This window comes from Barbus barbus (genome assembly GCF_936440315.1).
Source record: "Barbus barbus genome assembly, chromosome: 40".
Taxonomy (NCBI): Eukaryota; Metazoa; Chordata; class Actinopteri; order Cypriniformes; family Cyprinidae; genus Barbus; species Barbus barbus.
The window spans coordinates 13564961-13580160 of NC_136718.1; the positions used below are offsets into that span (position 1 = coordinate 13564961).

At 36.8% G+C, this 15200-nt stretch overlaps 2 protein-coding genes across 3 annotated transcripts; one reads left to right on the forward strand and one right to left on the reverse strand.

The window, feature by feature from the left end:
- The first annotated feature begins 11 nt into the window (after window positions 1-11).
- Window positions 12-5501, forward strand: LOC306859805 (solute carrier family 2, facilitated glucose transporter member 5-like). The gene is made up of 12 exons (XM_079401077.1): window positions 12-112; window positions 350-448; window positions 549-706; window positions 817-941; window positions 1019-1171; window positions 1311-1436; window positions 2704-2891; window positions 3021-3131; window positions 3270-3371; window positions 4183-4258; window positions 4560-4687; window positions 5161-5501. Exons 1-12 carry the CDS (start codon window positions 89-91, stop codon window positions 5386-5388), a joined length of 1518 nt encoding a protein of 505 aa, XP_079257203.1. The 5' UTR covers window positions 12-88; the 3' UTR covers window positions 5389-5501.
- Window positions 5502-5737: 236 nt separating this feature from the next.
- Window positions 5738-13675, reverse strand: LOC306859821 (carbonic anhydrase 6-like). Of its 2 annotated transcripts, XM_079401126.1 has the most exons (10): window positions 13479-13618; window positions 12499-12678; window positions 11365-11428; window positions 10878-11026; window positions 10386-10478; window positions 8061-8127; window positions 7802-7959; window positions 7599-7725; window positions 7410-7494; window positions 5739-6590 (listed from the first exon to the last, which is right to left on the reverse strand). In XM_079401126.1, exons 3-10 carry the CDS (start codon window positions 11372-11374, stop codon window positions 6419-6421), a joined length of 861 nt encoding a protein of 286 aa, XP_079257252.1. In that variant the 5' UTR covers window positions 11375-11428; window positions 12499-12678; window positions 13479-13618; the 3' UTR covers window positions 5739-6418. The 2 variants fall into 2 exon arrangements, with proteins under 2 accessions (XP_079257251.1, XP_079257252.1); XM_079401125.1 differs by lacking the exon at window positions 11365-11428 and having other exon boundaries at window positions 5738-6590; window positions 13479-13675.
- Between the last annotated feature and the right edge of the window lie 1525 nt (window positions 13676-15200).

Here is a 15200-nt window from a genome sequence, read left to right on the forward strand (position 1 = left end):
TACCATGTAAAGAAAGAGCTGTCATTTCTTTTCGCTGGTCTTCTTTCTGACCGTACTGTAGATTTAAAGCTTGAAGGAAGAGATTGACATGGAGAAAAGTGAGAGGAAGGGGGTAAGTACTTTTGATTAAACTTTATATTTCTGCCACAAGTAAAATAGTTTTACACTTATTTAAACACTTGGTTTACATTTTGTTCTTTGCTTTTTGGTTTGGTAACAGAGACAACAATCAACAAACAGTATTTTTGGCCTGTATTTTGCAGCTGCTTCCATATGACTAAAAATAATTTTTTTAATATAGAATTTTATTTGTATTTGCATATTTATAAAACGTAATGCAATTTTACAGAGAGTGACGCTAATCCTGGCTGCAGCTTCTCTGATTGCTGGATTTGGCTCATCTTTTCAGTATGGCTATAATGTGGCTGTAATCAACTCACCTGCCCCGGTATTGACTTTTATATTATATTATATTATATTATATTATACTGTAGTTCTTGCAAATTTAAACATTCATCTCTGATACTTCTCTGATATTTTGATAAAAGGAGATGCAGCTGTTCTACACCCAAATATATGAGAATCGTTATGGTCCAATGTCAGACAATCTCCTGACTCTCCTATGGTCCGTGACTGTGTCCATGTACCCACTGGGTGGGTTTTTCGGATCTCTTATGGTAGCTCCATTGGTGAACAAATTTGGGAGGTAATTTCCTTTGAATTGTATTGGGTTGTAAAAAAAATCTGTTGTTTTTGCCAATACATTGCATTGAATCCCAATCATCATTCATGCAAACCGAGGTCTTTTTTTTATAGAAAAGGCACACTCCTGTTCAACAACATCTTCTCTGTTGGTCCTGCTATAATGATGGGTGTGAGTGAAGTGGTGGGGTCATTTGAAATCATAATTGTCTCACGCTTTTTAGTGGGCATCTGTGCAGGTCAGTAGAATAATCCACCCGTCAGTTTGGATTCAGCTGGATGCTTAAGCATGACAGGATGTGATTGCGTTTTCCAGGCCTGTCCTCCAACGTGGTGCCCATGTATTTAGGAGAAATCGCACCCAAGAATTACAGGGGGGCCATCGGAATAGTGCCACAGCTTTTCATCACCGTTGGTATCCTTGTTGCCCAAGTGTTCGGTATTCGCAATATCCTGGGAAATAAGGAAGGTAATTTCACAGAGCATGGGATTTTTGTCGATTTTTTTAATGAGATGCTCTAGCATTGCTGTGCTATAGTAGTGGTGTTTGTGAGTTTGGAGAAACATGCCCCTGGTGCTCGTGGTGATGTGTAATGTTCTCTCTCTAGGTTGGCCCATCATGTTGGGTCTCACAGGGATTCCAGCTGCCATTGAGCTGCTGCTTCTGCCTTTCTTCCCTGAGAGCCCACGCTACATGCTCATACAGAAGGGGGATGAAAAAACTGCCAGGAAAGGTACAAAAGGAGTTATTTTGGTCTTCCATGTCAGAGCACACAAAGAAAATGTGTTTCACAGTTGGAGTTTCACCAACGATGAACTCATCAAGATTGCAGGGGTTTTATTATGCAGTAGGTCTGGCTTTATCAATTGGACTTATGTAATTGATTTACAACATTTGGACACTTTTCTTCATTTCGTCATTGGATTCTTGTAAGCACCTCAAGGTCTTGTGTATACAGCAAAAAATAATTTTCTTAATTAATATTTTTCATCAATGTCAATGTCAGTTTTAGCATTTTGCTATTGAACAAATATGCCGTATATTGACATTTAGTTCTGTCAGTCTGTGTATTAGTGACTGCAGGTTACATCATTACTCCAGTAGCTGGCGACAACAGATTTGTTTAAAAAGACTGATTCGACTGTAAATGAAACAATTTACAGGATTAATGAATGTATCAATGAATCATTCAAATGTATTCTCCTGATTCATTTAAAAACACTGATTTATTCAGGAACAAATCAAGCGACTGTCTTTATGAGAGCATCATTGAATCATTCATATTCAACCAATTTGTTCAAAAACACTCAGGAATGAAACAAGTGACTGGCTTTATGATTGCATCCTTAAATTATTCACATTCATTCAGCTGATGCATTCAAAACACTGATTCATTTAGGAATTAAACAAGTGGCTGGGAGTGTCACTGAATCATTCCAATTTATTCACCTGATTTATTTAAAATCACTGATTCATTCAGTAACAAAACAAATGACTGGCTTAATGAGAGTGTCATTGAATCCTTTATATTCACAAAACTGATTTGTTCAGAATGAAAACATTAAAATAATAGTTCACCCAAAAAGGACAATTCAGTCTTGATTTCACCCTCATGTAATTCCAAACCCATAAAATTCTGCTTGATCTTCAAAACACAAATTAAGATACTTTTATTGAAACCTGAGGTTTCTGTCCATCCACTGACAGTCCAGGCATTCAAAAACGTAAAAGATCCAAAAAGGTTATAAAACAAATGCCTATGAATCAAATAGCTTAATCCAAGACTTGTGAAGAGATACAATTGCTTAGTATAATAAACAGATTTAATTTGCAAAGCAACTATAACCATCAATATTGTGTCTGAAATATAAGTTACTCAAAATTAGTGTCTTGCTTACTGAACTTTTGTATTAAGAGCAATATCACACTCGTTGTCATGCTGTTGATCTGAATATCAACATGGGAGACATTGCTTAAATGAAGACTCTGATGGGTTTTAGGACTGCAGAAGCTGCGTGGCTGGGAGGATGTGGATGAGGAGCTGTGTGAGATGCGTGTGGAGGAACAGTCAGAGCGAGCAGAAGGTCGGCTCTCTGTGCTCAACCTCTTCACCTTCCGCTCACTGCGCTGGCAGCTGCTGTCTGTAATCGTCATGAACATGGGCCAACAACTGTCAGGAGTCAATGCCGTAAGCACCACTTTAAAACATCACACAGATGATTCTTTTCAGTATATTTTTTTTTCTGAAAGCGTAAGTGTGGTGTTCTATATTTTTAATGCTTGCTTAACTAAATCCTAATTTTAACCCACTATTCAGATTTATTACTATGCTGACAGCATCTATAGCTCAGCAGGAGTGGCTAACGAGCACGTTCAGTATGTGACGGTTGGAACAGGAGCAGTTAATGTCTTTATGACAATAGCAGCTGTAAGCCACTTATTGTCTCATTTAAAAAAAAAAAAAAAATTATATTAATGCTCTTCATAACTTTGCACCACTCTTGAGGAGCTCATTTACTTTATAAAGAAATATGAGTGGAAAGAATATGATTTTCTGTTTGTGTAGGTGTTCATAGTGGAGAAAACTGGCAGAAAGTTGTTGCTACTGATCGGCTTTGGTGTCTGCTGTGGAGCCTGTGTTCTTCTGACTGTAGCACTTTACTTCCAGGTATAACAATGCTGTATTTATTTAAATACAATCTAGAGATGCTTAATTCTGGATGAATAAAATATGGAAATGTCAAATGTTTAGAAACTAAAATTGGCTTATATTGTAAATTTCATTGTGTGTGCTTATTTGCCCTGATTTTACATTAGGTCATCTTTGCCATTTAAGTCAATCATTGAAAGCATTAATAATATAGTAATATAGTTAAATGTAATCTTTAGCACATTTTTGCACTGTATATTTATAATTTAGTGATGCCTAAATTTACTTGCAGTGTTAAAACATGTATTTTTTTTTCTTTTTCTTTTTTATAGAAAACTGATAATACATTGAGACTGATAGATATTTATATTTAGAATTAAAATTAAAATATTATTGTCTAAATAATGTCAGTAAGATTTTAATATGACATTATTTAGAATATTTAAAAGTAAAATATTATTTTTTAAGTGTTGTCATAGTAATATTTTAATATATTTCATTTATTGGTAACTGGCCATAACATGATAATTAATGGTTTATCTGTATTGACCAGAATTTCGATTCATATTGATTCATATTGGAGCTGGTTGTTATGACTAATCAGATTCACTTTAACCCAATAAGGGAGTTCCCTTATGTGGCCCATTATGTTTGTAGTAAATTCTTGTTTACAGACAGACAGGTGTTATAGGGATTGTAAAATATCAGTCCCGTTAGAGATTTTAATTTTAGAGCTGTGAATGTGCTGGCCTGACAAATTTGCCCCTTGGGTCTGTGTGAAATGCAAGGCTGTAAATGGTAGAATAACTGCTGCACATTCCACCCACAGACTACACTGGACTGGATGCCCTATTTCAGCATCGTCTGTGTCATTATTTACGTCATCGGACATGCTATTGGCCCAAGTGAGTTCACACCAATCCCTTAGGGGCATATTGCAGATGCACTGGGGAAATTGCTACATCCAAATTAATTCACTCCCTCCCTTTCATTTGTTGTATTCCTTGGTGGGGAATGACAATAGATTTATGCTGCAGTTTCTGGGATTTTACATTAAAACCCTGGAGTGAAGTGCTTTAAAGTGGCAGTAAAACAGATTGTAAAAGCAGCACAGTGTTTCAAGCACTCTCTTTTCTCACTGCCTATAAAAAGATGACGTGTCTGATGATATACAGATTTGACAGCTTTTTCTGCATCCCTTTGCAGGTCCAATTCCTACTGTAATCACTACAGAGATGTTCCGGCAGTCTTCTAGACCACCAGCCTTCATGGTGGGTGGCTTGGTTCACTGGCTCTCAAACTTCACAGTCGGCCTGGTCTTCCCCTTTCTAGAGGTCAGAGGTCAAACACAACACTAACAAAGTCAAAGTATTGCACCAGTTGATACTTTTGTTAAATTAGTTCACCCAAAAATGAAAATTTGCTGGAAATGTACTCAGGTTATCCAAGCTGTAGATGAGTTTGTTTCTTCATCAGAACAGATTTGAAGAACTTTAGCATTACATCACTTGCTCATCAATGGATTCTCTGCAGTGAATGGGTGCTATTAGAATGAGAGTCCAAACAGCTGATTAAAACATCAGAATAACCCAAAAGCAATCCACATGATTTGTGGGTTACTGTGATGTTTTTATCATCTGTTTGAACTCCCACTCTGATGGCACCCATTCACTGCAGAGTGAGTAACTGATGATTATTTTTTCATGGACTCCTTTTACACTTACAAAACTCACTGAATCATCAAAGCAGACCATCAAACTTGAGTTAAAAAGAAAAAATATCCTTATTTCCTTATTTGTATCTACAGAAAGCACTGGGTGCTTACAGCTTCGTCATTTTTGCCTGCGTCTGTCTTGCCACACTTATATACATCTGGGTGATCATCCCAGAGACCAAAAACAAGACTTTTCTGGAGACCAGTAAGCTTTTTGCTCAGAGAAACAAGGTGGACATTGTGGTGGAGTCTGGGGACTCTGAGATCAAAGAGACTGGAGGGGAAAGCAGTGAACAGGAAATGAAAAACACATTTCTCTGAGTGGGTAAGGGGTTGTTTACAAAGAACATGTTCTTGCGTTTGTCTGCAATGCTTTGAATTGTTTAAATGCACTTTTTTAGTGTCTGCTGGGGTTATGAAAGCAAGAACAGATCCTGTATTTAAAAAAAAAAAAAAAAAAAAATGTTTTTCAAATATTTATGTATTTTAATGAAGGTGCTTCCCTGCTAAATTCCTTTTCCAAGAAGCAATAATAAAAGATTTTATTTAAAAAAAAATTGTCATTGTGATATCAAGAATTTCTTTCTTTCAGAAATTGGAAACGTGCCCTCAATAGATATTTAAAGTATATACTACAGTATGAAGTGCATTTGGAATAAATTAATAGATTTGGACTGTTAAGAATGCAAATGTTTATTGAAATTCTTCAGATATGATTCACATTATTCAGTTGGGTAAAAAAAAAAACATTGAAATGCTTGTATTTAAAATACAGACTGATTAGAATATATCTTTCTCAATTGCAGTTACTCCCCAGGGAGAACATACAGTTCAAATTAGCAGAGCTAATATTGCTGATATTGACATTTGTTTGAAAAAGTTCTTAGCCTGTGGCGATCTCTTTCTCTTTCAGAGGCAAACTTGCTCAGCCTGCAGTTGAACTCCTCCATACAGACTAAGTGGAGTGATTCCCCAGCTCAGGACATTCCCTTTCACTTTGCCATTATCACACAACATTTGCTCCTTAATCTCTGCCGCAGTCAGAACGTAATCCCACACATTTACATCAGTCATGTGCCCTACAAAAGCATCACTGTCTGAGATCCCTAAAAGGCCATCCTGGTCCTTTCCCAAAATGAGGTTTCCTCCAGCTTGAATGGTGTATCCTGCCCGAATGTACCGCTCTTTTCCAACCAGTCCGTTCACCCACAGTTCAACCCCTCCTGTGTGTGACGCCCAGGTAAAGCAATAGTTTGTCCAGTCGTTGGATTGATGTTCAAATGGTAAATTCACAAACTCATCTCCGATCCAGAGACCCACTTCAGTGCCCAAAGTGATCATGAGCTCATTGTCACGTGCCGTGGAGTACGAAAGCACAGTGAGGTCTTGTACGGGCGGTATACGGACGTTCATGCAGGCTGTGAAGGATTGGAGATTCATGGGGTGGGATATAACCACCATGGCGTAACTCTCCACATTCTTTTTTGGGAAGTAGAGGACCAGTGGCGATATATGTTGCAGGCCTTGAAGAGGAAAGGTGATGTAAGTCGATAAATAGAAACTCAATTGATTACATTAGATGTCATGGTATATTTGAATGTCTAAAGTTCTAAAACTACAGTTTCACCCACTGCAAAAAAAATACTCACCTGTACTTGTAGTTTATGTCAAATATCAATGTCAAAGCTAATTTGAATTAAGAGATTGATTAACAGTGTATACTGAGATTGACACATCACATTTTAGGGATAGTTCGCTCAAAAATAAAAATTCTGTTATTTACTCCTGTATGACGTTGTTCCATTTAAAAAAGTTAAATGCAGAATGTCTGAGCTGCTTTTTTATAGCCCACATTACTCATACACTACATTCAAAACTTCTGAGCAGTGTTGTTTTTGTTAACTAAAACTATCAAAAATATTTAAAAACATAAAATAAATCTGCCTTTGCAACTAATTGAAATAAATACTAAAATGACTGAAATAATAATAAAAAAAAAATTAAATAAAAAAAAATAAAGCTAAAAAAAATAAGAAAAAAACCCCCAAAAAAAGCAATATAACAAAAAAAAAATTAAACCTGTTTCTGTAGCCATATGGTAGTTTGTATATGGAACAGTCACTATTTAGGTCACTTTCCTCATTTTCCTCAAAAAAACATTTTGCTTGACAGCTTTGGCCACCATTCACTTTCATTGTATGGAAAAAGCAGCTTACATTCTGTTACAAATAACAGAAGAAAGCCATGCAGGTTTCTTAAAGACATGAAGAGTTTCTATTTTTGTGTGGACTATCCCTTTAAGATTTCCCTGTAATCTTGACATTTCTCATGAACAGTTATACCTGAAACCGTTTTTTTTGTCCAGTGACACAATAAGGCTCTCAATCCTCTTAAGTTTAGCTTCAATCTCCTCCTGACGGCAAATTCCTGCAAGAAACCAAAGAGGAGAGAGGGAGAACAAGCTCAGGCACTGCAGGCCTAACAAAGAGCGTTTTTCATAACTGCTGGAAAGGATGAAGCCCTGCCCTAACCTCCTTTGCTCAGGCGTGGAAGGAAAGAGGACTCCACCACTCTGTCATTCAGAGGCTGGGCAATGCGGTAGTCGTTCCACAGGGTCTTATTTTCATGGTCCATTAATGTGCTCTCCAATTTCCTGATCTGAAGGTCACCACATTAAAAGTTAAAGGAAAGCAAAAAAGATTGAAAACTTTTTCATGAGAACTTTTGGAGGTACCTGATTGTGAGAGAGGGTGATGGGCGTATCAAATACAGTCCACAGAATGCTCTCATGGCACGGCGGTGTGGTGAGAGAGCCCTGATATCTGAAAAAGTGACTCAAGTTGTCTGGAAGCATGGAGCGTACGTTCAAGTTTGTGATATTCATAGCCTGACCTGCAAAGAGCGAGAGAAAAAAATATAGACAAGAAGTGGATACACGAGGCAGCACAGAATAAAACATTTTTGCGATGGTCATCCAAAATGTTTTGCATTACCTGCATACTTGATGTTTGCCAGGTTTGCAATGAAATCACTGTAGTACGTGTTTTCAAAATGACCATCCTAAACACAAAGTATCCATAGATCAAATACTGTGTTCCGCTACAAGCAAAACATTATATTTTACTATTAATATACAGTATCATATTTCAGCAAAAAAATTTGGATAATTTCTCAAGGGACAATACTGCACAAATGAAACGGATATATTTTAGAGTAGTCAATGTGCAGCTTGTATAGAAGTACAAATTTACTCTCCTCTAAATATAACTCAACATATAGCCATTATTGTCCAAATAACTGGCAACAAAAATGAGTACACCCTAAGTGAACATGTCAAAACTGTGTCCAAAGTGTCAATATTTTGTAGGGGCACCTAGCACTGCCTTAATCCTCTTGGGCATGGAATTCACCAGAGCTGCACAGGTTGTTGCTGGCATCCTCTTCCACTCCTCCACAATGACATCATGGAGATGCTGATGTTCGATACATGGTGCTTCTCCACCTTCCGCTTGAGGATGCCCCACATGTGCTCAATAGGGTTCAGGTCTGGATACATTACTTGGCCACTCCATCACCTTCAGCTTCATCAGCAAGGCAGTTGTCATCTTGGCAAAGTGTTTGGGGTGGTGGTTATGTTGGAATTCATATTTCCCTCAATGAACCGCAGCTCCCCAGTACCAGCAGTAGCATGCATCCCCAGACCATGATGCTACCACCACCATGCTTGACTGTAGACAAGGCACAGTTTTCTTGGAACTCCTCACCAGGGTGTCACCACACATGTTGGACACCATCTGAGTCAAACACGTTTACCTTAAGACTCATCACACCACAGGACATGGTTCCAGTAATTCATGCTCTTGGCTAGGTTGTCTTCAGCAAAGTGTTTGCAGGTTTTTTTGTGAGCCAGCTTCAGAAGAGGCTTCTTTCTAGGACGACGGCCATGCAAACCGACTTGTTGCAGTGTGTGGCGTATGGTCTGAGCACTGACAAGCTGACCTTCCACTTCTGCAACCTCTAAAGCAATGCTGACAGCACTCATGTATCTGTTGTTTGAAGCCAGCTTCTGCACCTGACGCACAGCACAAGGACTCAACTTCTTTGATCGACCCTTGCGAGGCCTGTTCCGAGTGAAACCCGACTTGGAAAACCTCTTCATGCCACTGGCCACTGTACTGTAACTCAGTTTCAGGTTGTTACCAAACTTCTTATAGCCTAGGCCATCTTTGTGGAGAACAACAATTCTAATTCTCAAATCCTCAGAGAGTTCTTTGCCATGAGGTGCCATGTTGAACATCCAGTGGTCAGAATTGTACTCAAAGAACCAAATTTTAACTGCTCTAAAACAAGATACACAAATTTGTATGGTCCTGTCAAGCAGACAAAAACATGAACATGATGAATAGGACATGTGGCTTTGCATGCTTAAACGATATATAGCTGTTATCACGTAGGGTGTACTCAGTTTTGTTGCCAGCTTTTTTGACAATAATGGCTGTATTGTTGAGTTATTTTCAGAGAACAGTAAATCTTTACTGCTATACAAGTTGTACATTGACTACTTTAAAACATATCCAAGTTTCATTTCTATAGTATTGTCCCTTGAAAATATATACTAAATTGATTGCCGAAATGTGAGGGGTGTAAAATAAATATACAAATATACTATAAAATGCATTAAAAAGTCAGAAAAATATATAAAAATATTATAAATATACTTTCAAAATATATACAATATTAAATATATATGTTTTATATTGTATTTTTTAACAGTAATCTAGTGGCATTATGTTACTAGCTATAACTATAGGTCTATGTGAAGCTGATCGAGCCACTCAAGTGTAAACATTTTCAGATAAAACATTATGCAGAGGTTTCGTGAACAGTTATTAGCCAAGCAGTTTTCATAAAGACATTTGCAACTGCACCACATATTGCAGCAGATTAGAATGCCTGTGTGTGTGTTACTAACAATGACCCCCATAGCTTGTGACCTGCACACGGTCTTGTGGGAACAGAATGTCAGGCAGTAGGCCACCACACAGCGGTCTGATCAATTAACCCATTTAGTTCAGAGAATACAGATGTCTATCTTTACTCGTGCTATGTGCTTCAAGCAATGCGGGGTCATTTGGTGCAGCCCAGCTCTTTTCAAGAGGATTAACATATACAATCATTTTTCTTTTTCTTTGAAGATCATTTGCTTTCCCTTATTTCCATTAGATGGCAGCACTGCACCACAATAATAAAATAATAATAAAAAAAATAATCATAAAAAGTATAAACATGGTGAAAAAGATGGTTACAGCCAGTCTTACCTCATAAAAAAAGGCTAAAACTGCGAGACCGTCTTGTTTATCTTTGGCCTCGTGGAAGCTGCTGTACTTAGAGTTGTAGTGAACAACATGCAGCTGTGACACAAGAAGTCAAACAGGAAGGTGCTAGAAATTGCACTTAAAATTGAGCAATGTTAGATTCAAAACATATATTGAGTAAAACAAGTCCTTCTGTATTGCTAAATTAAAGTTTCTCAACACTTGAGCAACTTAAATGCAGTAATGTTGTTTATAAATCGATACAATTTATAATAGAACAATGATAACTGCATGTTTGTCTAAAATAGAACCTGACATACTGTAGTAAGATTTCAGGCACATGTCCAGCATCACTTGAATGGATAAGCCCTCAGCCCAATAGCCCCACTGAAGAAAACAATCCCTTAACAGCATTGCTTTATCTATTTTTATAAATAGGATGTCTCTAAATGTACATTCATTCATGTGTTGGGCTAAAATGAATTATGTAAATACTTCTGCCATGTAGCGGATGCCATCCACTGTGTGCTCTGATCCACTGGCCTCCAGGTCCCAGCCTCCCCAGTGCAGATGCATTTGGACAGCAGTGTAGTGGTGTGGAAACCCCTTGGTAATCTTCATAGTATGTGGCAGCTGAATTTCCACTGTCAAAAACAAACAAGATCTGGACGCGGAAATTCCTATCTTCAGCTTTTCACAACACACTTCTAGCCTTCCAAACATTTTACAACAGGCCCTCACTCTGGGTACGATCGTGGCCAAGAGACTTATATTAAAGAACTGGAAGTCATCTTCACCTCCCTCTTTTCGACTTTGGACTATGGACATGATCTCTGTCATACAAATTGAAAGACTCCGATTTCTGAGGTCTAATGCCATTGAAAAGTTTTCTGCTGTCTGGGGATCATTTCTTGGATATCTATACAAACAAGCAGCCAAACCAATGTCTAATGTTTCCTATGAAGGTTGAGTTGTACATTACCTTTGGGCATTTCTAATGGTTGACTGTTTTGCAGCTCTTACTATGGCACCTTTAGTTACTGAACCTGTATAGGCGAGACACTGCAGGTGAATAGGGTAAAACAATAACTACTTACCTAGTTGATTGATTACATTGATAATTGCAAACATTTTTTGTATTACAAGCTTTCTAAAATGTTAGGTATAAATATGCAAATGATGCATTATTTAATTAAATATGCGCTAATTTGCATACATTACTAGAACAAAAATGTAAACACTGGATGAAGTTGGTTTCAAAATTCTTATTTCATTTTATTGACATATTAGAGTCAAAAGTTTTTACAGAGGGAATTTTGGGTATCTCATTTTGTCACTCCATAATTCAGAAAATACAAAGAACATACAGAAAACAATACATTTTCGCAATTTTAGGGGGAATAAATTGTTGTATATAATCAAGCAAATTATATATGAGGAAATCCCTCTGTAAAACCCTTCAGGATTTAGACAGGAATAAAGATGTAAAGTTTGGTTTGTGAAAGTGCTACTGAAGTGGAGATATATGGCTCAATGTAGGAGAGAAAACGGCCTTTAAAAATATGTATTGTAATTTAAATCTATTGACACAAATAGATAAAGTGCTATAAAAGAAACACTTAACAGTGTCTTTTGGATGTTTTCTTTCAACTAGTCTGAAAAAAATACTTTATGAAAAACCAAAAAGCCCAAAATCTCAAATTTGACAGGTGCATGAAATGTTTTTGCCTGCAGTGTCTCCCCTTAGCATTGTACGTTTTTTTTTTTTTTTTTCTTTTGCCCCCTTTTTTTTTTTTTTTTTTTTTTTTGTAAGTGCATGTGAACATGTTGTTTGTTTGTTATGTGTTTACTCTGAAAAATCCTTAAAATAAAATAAATAAATTAATAACAAAAAGATTATGGACTACATTCTAAAAGCTAATCTATCTTAAGTAGTGCTAAGAGAGAAGCATATAGTACAAAATAGATACATTTTTTGGCCACTTTTTGACACGAGGGAGCGACAAAATCAAGATAACAGATCCACATAACAACTGCAGGCGGTTTATATCAGTTTGAAAATAATAATGAAGAATTGTTCATTGATTTGAAATGGTTCTAATATAAGAATTCATACCAGAATGTCCATTGTTGGTCATGCGAAAGTTGCCGCGCATGTCCTCGTGGCCTGTCAGCTCGAGCTGTAGCAGTCGCGGATTGTACCGCACTTTGCGCCGCTGTATGTCGATGGGAGACTGCCGGTCGCCGCCGCACTCGGGAAACTTTTCTGCCCAGTGCTTCTGATCCAGTTCTCCTTCTGTACAATGAAACAATGAAAGGCATTTAAGCAGAGCGCGACACATTGTTCGTATACAGTATAACTCACTTACAGATCACTTATATGTACACGCGTTTCAACTGGGATTGAAAATATTTCAGTAATGATGACGAAGGTCTCGGTCGCCTGAGGAGGTAACCATAGCAACAGTACGCCGCTCACGCGCTTTTTTTTTTTGTTGCTTTTTTTATTACTTTAGGTCGGTAAGTCCATATATATATATATATATATGAGTAACTCGGTATAGTAGGCCTACATTATTTACCATTAGCCATTAGCCTACCCCTTATTAAAATTAAATATGGTTGTATTGTAGTAAAAGTGTAGTAGCATGTTTTTTTTTTTTGGCGTATTGATTGTCGAACCACAGTCAGGGTTAATTTGTGGTTACCATGCCTATAACCATTTGTTTTTAGTTATTTATTAATTTATAAATGTATATATATATATATATATATATATATATAAAATTTATTTTAGGCTATTTGTGTAGGTAGCCTATATGCAACATTTGTCTCCTGTGATGAGAGGCTACTCGTAGAACAACGCAGTTCATTGTTATGTGACAAATAGGCTAAAACAGACTTTCTACAGCTGCTACAGTAAGACAGAAGCAAGGCTATATAAACGATATAATACAAAGCTAAATGTTTCATGTTAAAACTAACTGTAAACGTAAGTTATCGGACATTGCCTTACAAACTTATTATGTGCGCATCGGAACTCTTTAATGATTAATGGTGTGAATATTTGTAAAAAAGAAAAAAGGAAGCACTTGCCTGAATATGTCCATTTCTGTCCATCTATTCCAGCTGATGCGAAATTCACCAATCCGGTGTATAACAGGACTACAAACAGCTCCATGCTCAAAGTACACAGACTCTGTGAGTGTGATGTGTGCTCTAACAGTCTCGTTCACAGGATTGTAAAGAGGTGCAGAGTGACATTGATTGCAACGGTTTACACCCAGAATGCCAAAGGCGTGTAGTAACATTGTCATTTAAAGAAGCTTTGACGTATTGGCAAATAAATGTTTGAAGCAGCTGTAGTTCTCAGGATTCACCAACAGGTCAGTTTGGTTTTGTTCGGTGGTTTCCCTTTTTTTCATGTTTACTCTTAAGGGTGCACCTTTTTAAATAATGAAATTTGAATATACAGTATATGTATATATATATATATAATTTGCTTTTCTGTACCTTTAATATGAAAGCCCTGTTCAAACATGTTTAAAATTATTACATTGGATGATGACTCAAGTTAGCAGCCTAATTAAAGCTGATTTCATTTACATCATAAAACAATAACAACAATGGGTAGTAGCAAGTGGTTCAATTAAATATTTTTATGAAAAATCAGTATTACACAAGGTTTGATTATTTCTTTTTATCAGACAAGCTTGTATTTTAAGTTTAGGCAGTAATCAATTTCATTAATACATTTCAGCAAAAATGCAAATTCATGCAATTTTTGTTTATATAATACTAAATGGCAAGTGCAGGTAAAGCTGCTTTGCATTTAGAGAAGAGAAAACCAATAACATGTTAACTGGTAGCAAACCGTCATCTCAAATTTGTTTTGTCAAATTTCTGGCTAAATCAAACATCTATATCTTTACTCATGAAAAAATATGTTTAACAGACACTATATGTTATGATAGCTGTCACGACATGTTTTTACAAGTCGTGCCAGTGAAGCGGAAATTGAAGGGAGAAACTGGGGGACAACAGAACAGACAATGCAGTGACAAAAAATATGAATAGTCCATTAAAAAATATTATAAATCTAAAGCTGAAGTTAATTGTTTTAAAAAAATACTAGTAACAACTGAATATGCTGTTTGTGTATTCTAAACATGAAGATGAAAAATAAAGAAAGAAATAAAAGCACACTCACAAAAATTAGGACAAAAATATCAAAGTGTTTGGATGTCCCAACACTTTTAATTACTGGATGTGGAATCAACATCAAACAGTCCAGCCAACGATTAAATGAGGTACTCGGAGTGAAGGAGTCTGGAGAGAGAAACCACAGAGGTCAAAGGTTACTTTGAAGACTCTAGAGTTTACTAGCTGATAATGAAGTAAAGGTGCTCCAGTTAGTCAAGGCAAGAGCTTTGCATAGTACTGTCCATTGCTCACAGAACTCTGTGAAAACATGTCTGGAGTTTGCAAAAAGCATAATAACTGCACAGTTGCAATGAGGGAAAACATATTGTGATCAAGATGTACCTTTTACCTAAATTCAAGCACCGGCCCTGCTGTGGGAATGTTTTTTTCAAGATCAGAAAGGTAAAAACCCTGATCTTACTCTGACGTTGTTACTAGGGATATTATATGTTATAGCCTACATGACATCAAGGATGACAATTCCTAAATTAAAATGACAAAATACAACATTCATCCAAATCTATAAATCTAGCAAGGGTACACAGTACAGGAAAATAAGGGTACATGGACAGATAAAGGTACACAGATCAAATGTTTAAGAATGTAGCATGCTAC

Coding starts and splice junctions, on each gene's coding strand:
- LOC306859821 (XM_079401125.1), bottom strand. CDS start 13,563: ATGGAGCTGTTTGTAGTCCTGTTATACACCGGATTGGTGAATTTCGCA. Junction 10,479..10,877: donor GCATCCGCTACATGGCAGAA/GTATTTACATAA, acceptor CTTGTGTCACAG/CTGCATGTTGTTCACTACAA. Junction 7,960..8,060: donor GGCAAACATCAAGTATGCAG/GTAATGCAAAAC, acceptor CGCTCTTTGCAG/GTCAGGCTATGAATATCACA.
- LOC306859805 (XM_079401077.1), top strand. CDS start 89: ATGGAGAAAAGTGAGAGGAAGGGG. Junction 942..1,018: donor TTTAGTGGGCATCTGTGCAG/GTCAGTAGAATA, acceptor TGCGTTTTCCAG/GCCTGTCCTCCAACGTGGTG. Junction 4,688..5,160: donor TGGTCTTCCCCTTTCTAGAG/GTCAGAGGTCAA, acceptor TTGTATCTACAG/AAAGCACTGGGTGCTTACAG.